We start from the raw sequence: 17,162 nt of genomic DNA, 5'->3' as shown, positions 1-17,162 counted from the left end.
GAAACACCTGCTTATACTCTTTCTCCATCCTGTATGTAGTGCTCCATATCGGTTCTATTTACCAGCCTCTAACACCTCTGGTTGCTTTCTCCTTTAACTGAGAAACCTTTTGAAATATCCTGTCACTGAAAATTTCATTACTACTTAATATAATGTACTTAACATAATATGCTTAATGTAATGGCAAAATCAAACCCTCCATTACTTCTGCCTTATCTCTGCGTACAGTGTATATGCTTGCTTATTGCTCTCTTCCATTCCAGGTAGGAGTTCTATAATTGTAGAAAATTTCTCATTACTGTTCTGTGCTGTATCCTAAGCTTCTAAAGGGAGATTTATAATTATCTATTTCCATTAATATTGTTTGTCTATACATCAAACACTTAAGATAAAACAGTTGTGACCTCATCAAAGAGACTTCTTTTTTTCTATTTATTATTTTATTAATTTCATTTTACGTTCCATCCACAGTTCTCCCCCTCTAACCCTCTTCCCGTCCCCCACTCAAAGTCCAAATTCCACTCCTCTACACTGGTGAGGACTCCCATGGGAAGTCAATAAAGTCTGGCACATTAAGTTGGGACAGAAATAAGCCTCTTCCCCTGCATTAAGGCTGAGCATGGCATTTTGCCATAGTTAATGGGCCGCAAGACGCTAACTCATCCATCAGGGATAGATCCTAGTCTTACTGCCAGGGTCCTCACAGAGAGCCCAATCTTCACCACTGTATGGAGGGTCTAGTTAGCATCAATAGATACTCCCCAGCTATCGGCCTAGAATTCATGTGTTTCCACTAGCGTGGTTTTGCTGTATCTGTGAATTTCTCCATCATGATCTTAACCTGCCTTGCTGATTGGATTTCTGGAACTCGACCTGGGGCTTGGTTGTGGATCTCTGCATCTGGTTCTGTCAGTTGCTAGATGAAGGCTCTATAATCATAATTGGGGAATTCACCAATCTAATTACAAGGGGAAGGCCAATTCGGGTACCTTCTCCACTATTGCTAGGAGTCTTAACTGGTGTCATTGTTGTGGATTCTTGAGAAATTCTCTAACACCAGGTTTCTTCCTAACCCCATAGTGACTCTCTCCTTCATTGCTCTCCCACTCCGTACCTCTCCCCTCTCAACTGAAGGATGGATAAAGAAGATGTGGAGTATTACTCAGCTATATAAATAAAACAAAAAAAAAATACTAGCATCATAAAATTTGTGGGCAAATCGATGGAACTAGAAAAAATCATCCTGAGTGAGGTAACACAGACTCAGAAAGTCCGGTATGTACACACTCATAAGTCAATATTAGATGTAAAGCAAAGGACAACCAGACTACATCCACAGCTCCAGAGAAGCTCGGTAAAAAGGAAGACCCTAAGAGGGACACATGATTCATCAAATAGATGTCTAAGGAAACAAGAAGTGGAAGCAACATCTGAGAGAAGCTAGGTTGCAAGAAAGGCTTGCAGAGGAATGGGACCAGAGGTAGGGATATATTTAGTGTTGGTAACATTGAACTGACTACTTCAGGACTGAATGTCATTTTCTAGATGGAAATGATGAGTTTGAGATTGCCTGACACATTCTGAAAAGGGCCAGTGGAAGGAACAGCAGAGGCTGGAGCAGAGCAGAGCTCTGGAAACGTATGAAGCAGAAAAAATATTCACAAATTTGTAAACTTTCAATGATAAAATCCATAATCTTCAGCAGTTACATCTAATTTACCATTCTGTTAATAAATAGTTTTATCATAATTTTTGAACAATAAGTTGACTGAAAATATTAACTACTTTTAGAAGAAAATCCCCAATATCACTATTCCATACTTTGTATTTTATGAGCATTATATTTTATGCAGTGAAAACATGAGGGTTATGAATTGAAGATGAATTAGGAAATATTCAAAGAGTTAGTTGCCAAAAATCATCTTTCATTTCTTTTTCTTTCATCATAGAATTTTGACAAGGCACAAGTACAGTTTTGTGATAATTGCATTTTTGAGCTCCTTGGCTTTTTACTGCCCCCCGCCAGTCAACTCCTAAGAATAGTACTTTATGAATTTTGGCGTCTAACAGATACACAAATGGTTGAAAATAAAGTGTGTTAACCTGGTTGAAACTATCATGAAGTCACCATATCAATATATATATATATAGCAAATTTTCTAATATTTATTGTTTATTGTGTCTAAGCACTGAATAATGTTCTATTATTAATGTGGTAACAGAGAAGAGAGACTTGAAGGCATTCTTTCCACAGACGCACTTTAGTTATAGAGCCTAAGGATGGGTACATTTTTTAATTTATCCCTGTCCCGCAACTACCCTGAAATTTACCCCTAAGTTTTCAGAATCTGGCTTATTGTGACAAGACCTTTTCTTTGGCAGTTTACCTGATTTAACATCTCTTTTTAAGCTGTTTTAGTCATTTTTAAATAAACAGCACTGATTTAATTCCTAAACTTTCAAGGCAGGAACCTAAGCAATCAGTAGAAGGATAAGGGAGACTATCAAAACATACAGAAAAAAACTGAAAATTGGGGCTGTTGAATTTCCTGAGTGTCTAATCAAGAGGTATTCACGCAAGAAACGAATCACTTAGTATGGAGTACAGACATGCAAAAGGAAGTCGATAATCAGTGAAAGTGCTGCAGTAAATGTGAGGCACCATTAAAGAGACTGCAGGTGAGATTCTCACTCTTCAGTGGGTTTGTAAAGGAGGAATTCATACGCAAACAAGTCTAAACCCTAAAATCTTGGTAAAATTTTGAGACACACATTTGGAAGCAGAAAAGACCTTTGATTAGAGAAACATGTTTCTCTAGTACAGTGCATAGCACGAATCACAGTAAGCTCTTCTTTTACCACCTATTGGTCCTATTGTTTCTCTGAGCATGGCACTAAGTAGCTAATGTGCTTATTTCTGCTAAAGTAGAGGCTTGAAATACACAGATAGAGACACTTCATGTAGCCAAAGCACACAGATTTGAAGAAAACTCCTTTTTTAACAGGAAGCTGTTCTATAAAAGATGGGTTGACTTAAACAAGAGGTGGAGTAGAAAGGTGAAAATGCACTTTCAGAATATCCTAGATACCATTTTGAACATTGTGTTTAACCTTAATTACTTTCAAGTACTGTGGCCATATTACAGAAACAACTTAAAGCATGGAAGATTGAGTTTCACTCGGGGTTTCAGAGGGTTCTCCTTGATTCTGCATTATTTGGTACCATGTATTGGACAGAACATCATGGTAAGTAAGCATATGGCAGAGAACAACTTGTCAAGCCATAGATGACCAAGAAACAAGAGGTCAACACAGGAGGTGGACAAGACAAACATACCCATGAGGGTCATGCCCAGGAATTGATTCTGGCAATCATATCTCATCTCCTAAAGGTTATGAAGTCTGCCAAAATAATGCCACAAGCTGGGTCACACGCATTCAAACTCAAATCATATGGAAGACATTTGGGATTATATAAGAACACTCTTCAGGGATGTGTTTCTTATCTTTCTTGCCATAGAAAGAGGAAAGATTCTGGAAAATTTCAGTTTAGCACAAGACTGATGAATTATAAATATTACTTTAAGAACTATTTACAAGAAAGCTAGGTTGAGTGGTGAGTGGGGAAAAAAAGGCCAAATAAGAGTAAATAAAAGTGAAGACAGATATATTGGACCTACATTTGTGTTATTTATTTAACATGTAGTTTTTGGAAAAAATAATTACTAACATTGCCAACTTCTAAAATTCTTAGTCTAGAAATACAGAGTCACAATAGAGTGCCTGTATCAATGAATTAACTAACATTTTACAGTGGGCAAATATGTTGCAGAGAAAATGTTAGCAGATAGAAAGGGGTAGAAAGCAAGTCAGACAGGAGTTAGAACAACAGTAGGAGCAGAGGTGGCCCCTTCGGGGACTACCTTGTAGGAAGGATCCATGAGACCACAAAACCAGTACCATCTGGATGCAGACATTGACTCTTATGGACTGGGGCTCACAGTTTTGGCATGGACAACCCTTCCTCCACATATAGCACTAAGATGAGGAGTTGTCTCCCATGAATATGGGAGAGGCAGACAGCACTATAAGCCAAGTCTGCTCTTAGGACCCCTGTTAGCACTTCATACCTTCATGTCTGGAGGTTACAGGCAGCCAGAGAGTCATTTCATTGTTACTTTGGGGCCCTAAAAGAAGACAGAACTTTTCACGTTTCCTTGTTTAATGGAATGTACACCCTTATAAGCTTCAATAATGTTAATTAGAATAAACTATTATACAATCCTTCGCCGGTCTTACAAAACATTGGTGTAAGTTTAAACCTCCAATGTTGTCTTCCTGGATACTTACAGGTTCTCCTATCTTGTAAATCCAATTTCTAGGTGTATTCTAATGCAGGTTTAATAATGTAAGCTGTTATGACTTATCAATTTATGTTTTCTAATATGATAAATAAATTGAAGTTAATTGGCTACAGCTAAGAATTGACTTATTCTATGAGAGAGTCTGTTAGTTTCTAGACACAGTTCCATTATACATCACTGAAACCCGCTATCTGATAAAATATTTTCTATTAAATCTGATAGGTTTAAGTAAAACTACATGATATGCTTCCATGATAGGACATAAGTATCATTCTTCAGAGCAGAATCAGTTTCTTATAGTGACAGATGATGGTTTTCAAATTTAGCTGCACTTCAACAATGATTCTTTGATGTTTGAAATAAGTGACATTCAGAATGAGTCACTATTTAAAGTCCTTTTAGTTGGGCAGTTCTAACACAGAATTGCAGGAGACTCTAGTTTCCTGCAGTTTTTATCTAACAAAGTACTTTGTACTAGAAAGAAAAAATAATTACTTTAAAATATGATTCAATAATGAGGAAGGTTTTCCTTTTGGAGAGTAAATGCCTCTATCTTTTGAGACCAAATTGCATTATAAATTCTATACTATTTATATATTTTAATTGACAAATCCATAAGCTTAGATATATTTCATTTTATTTTAATACTTTTTCAAAAGTTTTGAAAACAAGAATGTCAAACAACACATTTTCCCAAATTTCTGGATAATAACTAAACTGGAGTGAAAATAAACAAAACTGCAAAAATAATGATGTATGTGTACCGTATTAGCCAGGAAAGCTCTGCATTGAGGCCTCGGTACACAAAGCCTACCTAGTGACGCTCAGGGACTCATGAGTCTGTTTGACTTTATCATCTCTCCCATAGCAAAACTACTTGTGGTTTTCAGAAAAGAAAAATAAGGACAGTGGATTAAATTTCTCAAAGAAGTTATCATATTATGTATTCTTAACTTTTATTATGAAAATTGTTCTTTAACAATTTTGTGCCTTCTGATTACTCTCATTCCCCATCCTCTCTTCATTTCCTCCCACTCCCATTAACCTACCTTTGCTTCATCTCTTTCCACATTCATGCTAGTTAGTTTTGTTTAGTAGGCCATTGCACTTAACCAGGCAGGTTTGTGTAACCATAGATTCATTGTGTGAAATTTACAAGTGGGTACAGAACTGACGACAATGTCCACCACTTCTAATAGCCTATAACTCAACAGGCAGGAGTAGGGTCCATCTCAGTCCCTGGCTGATTGTTGACAGGCCCAGGCTCATGTGGGCTCAATGAAGGAAAGCACAGTGTTTGTGAAATCTTGATTGCACATGCTGTGTCATGCCCAGTACATGGCATTTCCTAAACCTTTCCCCTTATAAAAATAATTATTATTTAAGTATGATATTTTCCTTTGGTTAAGCCTCTTAAAAATAAATGGTCAATTTTATTGGCAAGGAGGTAATAAAATATATGTTGTCTTCCACACCTGCTTTTAACTTATTCTTCTCCATTTCTGGGGACCAAATTTGAGGTCATTTGCTTGCTAGGCAAGCACTGCAACACTGAGTTTAATCTCCAACACATATTTGTAGATTGTAGCAACACTACTTAACAAAATGAAAAGTTGTTGTTCATATCAGCCCCCATTTTCTCTTTAGAAACCAGATTGATTATCCAAAAGCTAGAATGGAACATATTGCTATACATATACCAGTGTGGTGATAAATGGTATCTTATGTCTATAATTCGTGCACTCACGAGGCAGGAAGATGGTGAGTTCAAGAGTAGCTTGAGCAACATAGTGATAAGTTATTTCAACACGTAAAAATAAATGAATCATAAATTAAATCAATGTAAAAATAATTGGGAGGACTACCAGTGTGCTTCCTTTCCACCTGCCCCGTGGCGTAAGGATTGCTATGTACACGCTGTCACTTTACTTTTAGGAAGAACTCAGGCAATAGCTTATTCTCTCAAGAACAAATGTTAGATTTTTGTTTACATCAATGCTCAAACAACTGGCTTGAAAATATCACTAATGGCTATCCATGAGTGGTGGGCTGTGCAGGAGCATTTTGTCTATCATGAAAATATCACTAATGGCTATCTATGAGTGGTGGGCTATGCAGGAGCATTTTGTCTATCGTGAACTACTTATTGAAGCCCTGTCTCAAAATCTATATTTATCAACACGGGATTCAAAGTAGTATTAACACAGGTATCACCATTCCTTAAGCCATGTCAGTTTTACATTGAAGGTTTATTCTCTTACTTTCCTGATTTAAAAAAATCAAGACCTGACCTTATTCTTTTGAAAATGTTTTCAGATTCTTTTAATTTTTTATGTGACCTTGAGTTAGAAGATTATCCGATTCTGATGTCAGTAAGTGTCCTCATTTCTAATTAGCAAAAGCTTTCAATATTTCAGGATAACTAGCTGTAACAGGAAACTGATGATTCACTGGGAATCTTATAAGACAGTCTTGAGAAGTACTGCGCCGTAAATTGTGTTCCAAGTGTTCCATTTGATGTCTTGTTTTCTTTCCACTTTTCCTCTTCCAGTGAAATCAGATGAGTTACAGACAATCAAGAAAGAATTAACCCAGATCAAAACTAAAATTGACTCCTTGCTAGGGCGCCTGGAGAAGATTGAGAAGCAGCAGAAAGCAGAGGCAGGTAAGTGGAAATGAATCTATGACCACAAACAGACAGGTTGGAATTAACCCAACACCACCAACTGTAGAAAGCAGGCCAACCACTAAGTAACAAAGCCACAAACAACTCTTTTAAGACAATAACTGCACTGATGGAATGGGGTTTCTTGGGAAAACATGAATAATACTTCTAAGATTAAGGTTTTAAAAGGATAGTATTTTGATTGAACAATCAATAGTAGTTGAATCACAATTGAAACTTTCTTTCTCAGTATTAATTGTAAGAAAATAAAGGCAAGTAATGGATAGTGTTATCAAGATAACACCATATTCACATTTCATTAAATTAACCACGGTATAATACATAAAAATATATAGACTATTATTGCAGAGATCAAACTCTGTCTTACTTTTCACCTTGTGGAATGTCTTACTCAAATTCAGAAACCCAGAAGCATGCAGCAAGTCTATCTCTCAGTGGGCTCTTTCTGGATTATAGATGATTCTCAACCACAGTCTTTACAGTTATTATACTTTTTCTTGTTTAATGTTCCAAGACCACATAAAATGAGATTAGGGATGAATTCACAGCAGGACTACATTTTGAGACTTGCATTTTTCAAGGTCACTATGCTTGAGGTAACTCACAGGCTTCTACTATAGAGCTGGCATGGGGATTAGACAGAGACCCATTATGTATATATGATGTGTGTCTCTTCTAAACCTAGTCCTTGCTCAAAGGTTTGTGTTAATAACCCTACTTGTATGCATGTGGTACTGAGATTCAAACAGAACTTAACTTACTAGGAATTTCACCTATTTAAAATAAAATAAATGAACAATATAGTTTTATAAAATTATTGTTAAGTCCAAACTTCTTTCAATGCAAGCAAAGGTTCAGAAGCTTAAATTTATTTCTGTAGCCAAAACAGTGGTTTGTGAACTACCTTGGTCTTAAGATCATGACTTAGCTTTCCTTCACAGCTTCATTTCTGTCTTTTCTGGAGTGACGTTGCTACGTTACTATTGAGTATTGTTGGTAGCTAGAGCTGTGGCTGAGGCTCCTGCTTGCAACATAGGACTCCTCTCTGGAACCCATTCATGGCTCTTAAACTGAAGCAAGCAAGCGCCTGCCTTCCTGTTGCCCCCGACCAGAACTGGGGCCCATCTTCTGGTGGAGCTATGGAACATTTCTAATCTTAAACACTTCAAAATAAAGTTATTCAACCTATATTTTAAAACATCTCATTAAAAAAGAGTCAGTAAATCTCCCCCGCATGTTAATATGAACAAGACATGATAGATTTAAATGGAACCACTTTTCCTTAAATTTTAAATAGCATACATTTTATACTGAGAAACACTACATGGCCTACACTTTTCAGTAAAGAAATTTAGAGTTTTAGAAAGTTTTGATGCAGTGTCTATGACCACAATCTTAAACGTTGCTGTAACTGAAAAATCCTGTGATGTTGCCTAAGTCAATATTTTCCTTTGAGCAACTTCTGTAGAATTCATTATTATGTAAAACAACCCTTACAGCTAAAGACTTTGATAACCAATTTGCACTTCAGTTTAAAGGATTATAGAGAACTCATTTAAATATAAATCACCTCAAAGAGAAAAAAGTGATCCTTATTCCAGCATATTATACCTTCTGGTTTCCTGCAATGAATAATACCTGCCACAGATCTTGCTGGAAGATCATTTATAAACGTAACACTCTAATTCAAGCTCTGATTTTCCTTTTATAAAAGCTGTCATCTTGCCTTTGCTAATCTTTAAACTTTTTCCAGTCATAAGACCATTACTTCGAAAATGACAAGTCTTGTCCTTGTTGTTGGCATCTCTCTTCCTTTTATATGCTATGAGAAAAATGAAGGTATTTAATTTGCAACTTCAGTCTCCTTGTAATTGTCTTCTGAATAGCATCTATATTTATGGAGAGTCTTCATTTCCTGTATTTTCTCTGTGGAAAGAAGTCAGAGTTACATGGAAAAAGTTTTTAAGAGTAAACACTGTGTTATGGAGAAAGGAGTTAAATGCATTAAAATTCATTAAAAAGCACTCAAAGCCTCCTTATTAAATCCAGGGACAGTCACTTTAATGCTTAATTAGTTGAAAGCTAATTATTTGCTAGCAACCTCTTATTCTTCATTATTGCTCTTTCTATATCACATTCCTTACATGGTATTAGCCATTTAATAAGGTCTGTTTTCAGTGTAAATGTGGTGGGGAAAAGCAGATGACTGGGAGGAAAATGCAGTAGAATGCAGAGCGTGCTCTGCGCAAGACTTGTGGTAGGTTCTAACTGAGCTTCACAGGAAGTGCTTCCCCGCTGACTTCAAAGGAGTTCTAAAGCTATCAGACAAAGTCACTACAAAACACAATCATATTATTATTAACTGTATACACCATAAAATGTTTTAAATAGGTCTCCATGTGCCTCTTCATCTACATTGTAGTCTTTCTAAGTAAAGGTCATATTTTTCTTTTTTCTTACTTTCCACAGTATAGTATCATTAACCATTACCAGGTATGTAGCAAGACTTAAGACCTTTTAAACTGTAGAAATGAGAAATGCCCTCCAGTGCATACCCAAATACTTAAACTATAGTTACCATGATTCTACCATGCATATATTGTTTTTCCACTGAATAAAACAACTTTTAAGGATGCAGTGAACATACAAATTAAAAAAAACATAATTATATCAGTTTAAATTATAACTGGATCTCATTCCTAAATGATTGTTTAGAAGGAGCCAAATGTAAATTATCTTAACACACACACACACACACACACACACACAATTTTTATGGCTGGCTTACCTGTGATATTATATAACCAGTAAGGGTAATCCACAAAAAGGAAAGGTGCATGGTTCATCACACAATGGGGAAAATTAATCCACAGGAAACTACATCGAAAAGCAAAATTCCATCACAGACCACTGCACAAAGCTGTGGGTATTGTTTTTAGATTTATTCTCAAAATAATACCTTGTACATAAGCAGCAGCCTAGTTTTGGTGATTACAATGTTAAACTGAGAATTAAACAGAAATATCAGGAAGGTCACAAACTGAAGTCACAGTAGATGAATGTATTCTGTCCACATATTTTCAAACAGCATGTAACTGTAAAAAGTTAATACCTAATAGTGATTATATTATAAATTAATATCAAATTATAGGTCTTCTAAGGAAAAATGGAATTTTTCAAACCTGATATCCACTCTACACCTGGAAAAAAATTTTAAGTTAATACTGTTCACACATCTCATGCATTTATTTTATCTGCATTTTTCTCCATTAACCATTTAGTAGGCTCTTGTTACAGGAATTAAGATGCATTTGGCCCTCATCCGATTTTACCATTCTCCTTCTGACATCTATAACTATGTGCACATAACAGTCTATTTAATACTTAGGATTTCTAATATCTCTGCTTTTCCAAAGCATTTAAACATGGACTTAACAACTTAAATCTATGAATTCATGTAAATTGAATTCAAATTTCAGTTGAATCATCAGAGAAGTCTCTACCTAAAGTAATAGAAACAAGTCATGGAGCTGCTTATCTTTTCCATTTATTTTGTACCTCAGCCAATATATCTCTCTTCTCTGATCATCTATAGTTTGTCAAACTCAGACTGTAGAACTCAAAGGAAAGACTATTATAGGTAAGTCTTTCTCCAGCCTCAATTGTGACCAATGATCCAATTCTGAACACTTCTGCTGTCATTGGCCCTTTTAATGTAGTTGATGATGCCTCCAATTAAACACTGGTTTTAACTAGGCATCCTCTGTACACTGTTTGACGGTAATGATAAGGCTTTGAAATGAAGTTCCATTGAGATAATGAACATAGAATAAAGATTCACAAGTCAGATTGCAAATCAGAAGACATTTATTTTTCTAACTCAATATCTCCTAAAACCCAAGTCAAATTTTAAAATCAAAATTCCTACATGACCCTAAGTTAAATGTACTAAATGAGTGACAATCTATGAAAGGAAAAATCAATCATCAATGTTTGTGTCATAATTTGATAGAGGACTGAAGATTTCTATAGGAAAGCTAAAACAGTATGCATGAGGATGGACAGACAATGAGAAAGCCTGACCAAGAAAAAAAAATTTACACATTTGTTCTAAAGTTTCAAGGTTCTTTCCCCTCATCATGGGATACTAGGCAAATCATCATTTGAGAACCAGAGCAACCCAAGAAGAAACACTCCAAATGGTGACATGGCATCCCCAAGGAAGTGGTCAAGCAGACCATCCTACAGAAAAAAAAAAAAAAGAAAGAAAGAAGTAAGGAAAGAAAGAAAGTAGGAAGAAAGGGAGGAAGGAAGGAAGGAATGAAGGAAGGAAGGAAGGATGAAAGGAAGAAAGGAAGGAAGGAAGAAAGGAAGGAAGGAAGGCAGTGGTGTGTACCTAAATCCTTCTTTTTTTTTTAAATTTATTTATTTATTAAGGATTTCTGCCTCGTCCCCACAACCGCTTCCCATTTCCCTCCCCTTCCCCCGATCAAGTCCCCCCCCCCCCCCCCCCCCGCCCTCATCTGCTCGAAGAGCAATCAGGGTTCCCTGACCTGTGGGAAGCCCAAGGACTGCCCACCTCTATCCAGGTCTCCTAAGGTGAGCATTCAAACTGCCTAGGCTCCCACAAAGCCAGTACGTGCAGTAGGATCAAAAACCCACTGCAATTGTTCTTGAATTCTCAGTATTCCTCATTGTCCGCTATGTTCAGCTAGTCCGGATTTATCCCATGCTTTTTCAGACCTAGGCCAGCTGGCCTTGGTGAGATCCCAATAGAACATCCCCATTGTCTTAGTGTGTGGGTGCACCCCTCGTGGTCCTGAGTTCCTTGCTCGTGCTCCTTCTCCTTCTGCTCCTGATTTGGACCTTGAGATTTCTGTCCGGTGCTCCCGTGTGGGTCTCTGTCTCTGTCTCCTTTCATCGCCTGATGAAGGTTAATATTCCTGAGGATGCCTATGTGTTTGTCTTTGGATTCACCTTATTTAGCTTCTCTAGGAACATGAATTATAGGCTCAATGTCCTTTATTTATGGCTAGAAACCAAATATGAGTGAGTACATCCCATGTTCCTCTTTTTGGGTCTGGCTTACCTCACTCAGGATAGTGTTTTCTATTTCCATCCATTTGTATGCAAAATTCAAGAAGTCCTTGTTTTTTACTGCTGAGTAATACTCTAATATGTATATATTCCATACTTTCTTCATCCCATCTTCCGTTGAAGGGCATCTAGATTGTTTCCAGGTTCTGGCTATTACAAACAATGCTGCCATGAACATAGTTGAGCATATACTTTTGTTGTATGATAGGGCCTCTCTTGGGTATATTCCCAAGAGTGGTATTGCTGGATCCAGGGGTAGGTTGATCCCAAATTTCCTGAGAAACCGAAACACTGCTTTCCAGAGTGGTTGCACAAGTTTGCATTCCCACCAGCAATGGGTGAGTGTACCCCTTTCTCCACAACCTCTCCAGCAAAGGCTATCATTGGTGTTTTTTATTTTAGCCATTCTGACAGGTGTAAGGTGGTATCTTAAAATTGTCTTGATTTGCATTTCCCTGATTGCTAAGGAAGTTGAGCATGACCTTAAGTGTCTTTTGGCCATTTGAAGTTCTTCTGTTGAGAATTCTCTGTTCAGATCAGTGCCCCATTTTATAATTGGGTTGATTAGCCTTTTACGGTCTAGTTTCTTGAGTTCTTTATATATTTTGAAGATCAAACCTTTCTCAAATGATAGGAAAAACTAATGATCAATTGCCAGGTAGAAGAAACTATTAAAAGTGCACTTGCACGTGCGTACACACACACACACACACACACACACACACACAACCAAACAAAACAAAAAAACAAAGGATCCAGAGGAATCAGATTGAAGAGAGGGACAAAACTTTAAAACACAACAACAACAACAGCAAAAACTGACTGTTTTCTTTGGAGAGAAAAAAAAACTGTATTGATGAAATAAGAACAAAATTCTAAAAGCCAATGTTCAAGGGGTACGTAAGAGTTTATAGGAATAGGCATATAGTAGCACAAATGAATAACTCAGAGTGATTTGAAGATGAAGATGAAGAAACTCAAATGAAAAGTTATAAAAAAAGTTGTGCATGAAGATAAAAAAAACATAAAATTATAGAATAATTTGGACAAACCGGTTGTCCAAAAAAACTATGAAAGACCATTAAAAAGACATTTTCATTTTTTTAAAAAAGGAAACAAAACCTGTAGGACATAGTTAACCAGTTTGAGGATCTACCAAGTACCTAAAGAAAAACATGAGAATATGGATGCAAATCAAACCATGCCATTGTGTTATTCTAGAACCAGGGAAGGAAAAGACTATACTAGAGCAGGAAGGAAAAACAAAGGAAAAGAAAGAGGGAAACATTTTCACATAAAGAAAGAGAAATTGAAAGTCAAAGCATAAGAGCTGTCTTCAGGCACCCCAAAAGCTGGTGTGCAGATGAATAAACAGTATTTCCAGATATGCAAAAGATTTATCTCCAGGTCACATGCTAAAAGATGCATTTAATTTTAATGGAATATTTGAGCATTCAGAAATTTATACAAAATAAATTGTTAGAACTCTACCTAGCAAGCAGAGCAAAGTGTTCTCAGGAACAAAGGAAATGAAATATTGATCAGCTAAAGTAAAAATGTTGTCTAGAGATAGCTTGATGTTTTGATTGGCTAGATATTTTATTTTTTTAACCAATTCCTATAGTTTGAGTTGTGTTTTAGTGTGTTGCAAAGGAAGTCAAGATAGGTACTTGCATCAGCTTGTGTCTGTCTTCACACGTGTCTCAACTCCATAGAATCTTGTGGAAATGCACTACCAAACAAACAGCATGCAGAAAATGGAAATATAGCATTCCCAAAACAGGCACCCGATGATGACTTGGGCAAAAGTGATGAATGAGATGACCGTTAAAGGGGATCCTAAGAGAGAAACTGGCCAAGAACTTGCAGAGATATAAGCTAGATCAGAAACATGAGCCAAATTAGGGACAAAGGCACATAATTCAGCCAAAGATGTTGAAAAAATAACTAATGCTTGAGATAATTTGCACATCTCTCTAGGGAAGGGATGAATTTCCATAAATGCATAGAGTAGTCTCTTAAAACTAATTTACTTGAAATATAAGGCATTTTTAATTATAAGGAAATTAACAAAAAGTTCAGTGAACTGGAGACATGACTCATCAGTTAAGAGTGCTTAATACATATACACAGACATACATAGCAATATGTAAATAAATATTTTTAAAAGAAAGTTCAGGAAAATAGTATTTAGTGTATACTCACCATTTAGTTGCTCAATATATTTATACGCTTAAAGCAATGTAAACACTGAAAATTGATTTATTCAGAATAGCCTCAATATTTTCTAGGGAGATGCAAAGTAAGTAGAAATTATTTGACCAAACTTGAGTCTCTAAGGCAGTGAGGATTATGTCAACAGATAATTTATGGAGGACTAACTGGAGTATATGTAGAAGCATAAAGGTTTATGTTGGGAAGAATCAGATGGGAGAGTAAAATTCTTCAAAGAGATAGGAATGGTGGACAGTCAGGAACTCTTAATATGAAACTAAAAAAACTGAAGGTTAGTAAAGAAGTCAACCTTGAGCAAGGCAAATTAGATGGACACTTTTGAAGTTCTTACTGGCAATAATGTTCCACCTTACCCTCAGATACACAAAAAAGCATACCTGTACTGCACACAAGGCAAAAACAGCGAGACTCTCTTCCAGACTATCATTGCAATCAGAGTTGGGCACAGAACTCATCTCTGATTAAAGATCAGGCCAGAAAATTTTCAAATGTTAGACAAACTGCTTGAGCTATGCTGTGATGTGTTGGCAGTTCCTGCCCAATGTTGTTAGGTAAATTGTGATTGATAATTGTCTTTAGCAAAGTTATGCTTTTTTCTCCAAACAGACTGAGAGACTGGGTCTGTCTATTCATATGATGACTTGTCAGGGGGATGGGTCCTAGATATGGAGAACATTCATCGGTGGAAAAGATCCAATGGGCAAAGAAAGGAGAAATAATCAAATATTTTCCAAAGTGAAGATTCTAGGAGTGAGTGTGAACCTGGGGACAGCAAGAAGTCTACCCAAAGTTTAGTTAAGTGCAGGCAAACATGGATACTATCTTAGTGATTACAGTTTTGTTATTACTCCAGTTGTGATCGCATTTTCTTCTGTGTTCTCTCTGTGACTCACCACTATGCTGTAAATCTTGTCAATTCCATTCACAAATGTCAGCACTATCTTCTATTACTCAGCTACTTAGTGTTTCCCAAACTCTTTTTTGCTAGTTATACTCAACCCCGTAACTCCTCTTTCCATCAGATCACTGCCCATACCCAGTGTTGATTGCTTTGCCATGCTCATAGTTTTTTAATACACATGTTGATATACTTCACATATACTTCACTTCAAGGTTATATTCTAATGATTTGATAATTTTACTGAATGATGCAGCCACCACCACAGTTCACTTAAGACATTTTCACTCCCTAAGAAACACCACTTCTTGTTTGTTTTCTCCCAGGCTCATTTTTCATATGGGAGGTGGATTTACATTATTGAAACAGAAGGCTCCAGACAGAAGGGAGAAAAAATTGCAAGCACACCACTCAGAGATTGAATCTAACTACCTAGTTCTGAGACATTTGGAAAAGTCCTCATAAAATTTACAAAAACTTGGGGGAGGGTTGAAGGGGAGGTGAGAGGCAGGGAGGGGAAAGAGAAAAATGTAGCGCTCAATAAAAATCAATACAAAAATTTACAAAATGAGAGAAACAGTATCTTTCCAATTCCAATATTTAATTAAGCGTATTATTTTTTGATGATTACAGTAAATTATTTTGCATTTCACATGAACAACTCTGTTAATTCTCTCTAAAAACTAATATTTTAATCAAAATGCATTTCTCATATGTAATATTTCTGTGGTTACTAGCAATAACATCTATAATTAATTGGATATTTAGCAGCAGCATTTTTAATAATTGAATCAAAATTCATAAAAGTATTTAAAGTAGAATCTTTTAAAAATAAGTTTAATAATACTTTGGAAAATATTGATTGAAAAACTTACTTACTTGGCTATAATAAATAAGCGAAGTGGTTTTGTATCATTAATCCTTTCTGCCCTATGCTAAGTACAGTTTAGCTGGTAATTAAACCAGCATGTCAAAAAGCATGATTGCCACCTCATCCAATTTTCAGTCATATTAGTAATAACTGTGAAGAAAACACAGTTTAGTAAAGAGGCTTTGATGAGAAATCCCAACTGTAACTCGTTTCCTGAAACACATGCTGCTTTCAAAGTGAAGCAATTTATGCTGGGGGAAAAAGCAAAATGAAACAACTTTTCATATCAGAACAGAAATTTAATATCAAATGACTTCTTTTTATCTCATTTGGAGCCATAAATATTTCCCCTTAATCAGAAATACCAAACATTTGCATTTCTTTTCCTTTGATAGTCATTGTTTAGCTAAAGTATGTTCCATAACTGAATGGATTTTTTAGTTCTTGAAATTGGAGATTATCTCCTCTTTGAAGAAATGCAAAGTACTCTTTGCCTGAATGCCAAATAAGCGCCTCTGTATCCTGGATGCATTAGGAGACTGCTGAGCCTGTCAACTCTGAAGTCTTCCTGTGGATTCCCACTCTCACTTGCTTTATTTATGCAACAGTTTCAAAATGTATACAGTAAACAATAATACTGTGTCCCAAGGCTAGTGCTCAGGGCTACTCTAAGCCCAGCACTCCAGAAGAGCTCACGACCTCACAAACATGTTGTCATTATAAATATTTTCATTCTGCATTAATTTTATACTTTAGAAAATTCCCAGATTTTATATTTGGCATTAATTGCTAGCTTTTTTTTAGCCCTGATCCACACTTCTTAAAAAACATTTTAAGATTAACTCATTTCTCTGCTCAGAAAAGAATTCATCACTTTAACATAAATAACCAACAGAAAGGCTCCAAGACATGCCAAAACGTAAAAGTAGCACTTTTCCATGAATGCTATACATTTATTTTTCTTTTGAAGAATTGATAATAAACGTATGAACAATTCTCCTCTAAGAATAT

The 17,162-nt window shown here is 36.1% G+C and overlaps 1 protein-coding gene across 10 annotated transcripts in view; it reads left to right on the top strand.

Moving 5' to 3' along the window:
• The window catches only part of Ralyl (RALY RNA binding protein like), an 816,282-nt gene that overhangs the window by 741,319 nt on the left and 57,801 nt on the right, over positions 1 to 17,162 (top strand). For all 10 annotated transcript variants that reach the window (XM_041630372.1, XM_041630373.1, XM_041630374.1 and 7 more), the window contains one exon: positions 6,916 to 7,029. In XM_041630372.1, coding sequence (XP_041486306.1) covers positions 6,916 to 7,029 — 114 coding nt within the window. The remainder of the gene's footprint in view (positions 1 to 6,915; positions 7,030 to 17,162) is intronic.

Source organism: Microtus oregoni, unplaced genomic scaffold (genome assembly GCF_018167655.1).
Source record: "Microtus oregoni isolate MIOR12 unplaced genomic scaffold, Mior012 000034F_ref0000314, whole genome shotgun sequence".
Lineage (NCBI taxonomy): Eukaryota > Metazoa > Chordata > Mammalia > Rodentia > Cricetidae > Microtus > Microtus oregoni.
Note: the sequence above shows the minus strand (reverse complement) of the source record. Positions and strands in the feature narration are given on the sequence as shown.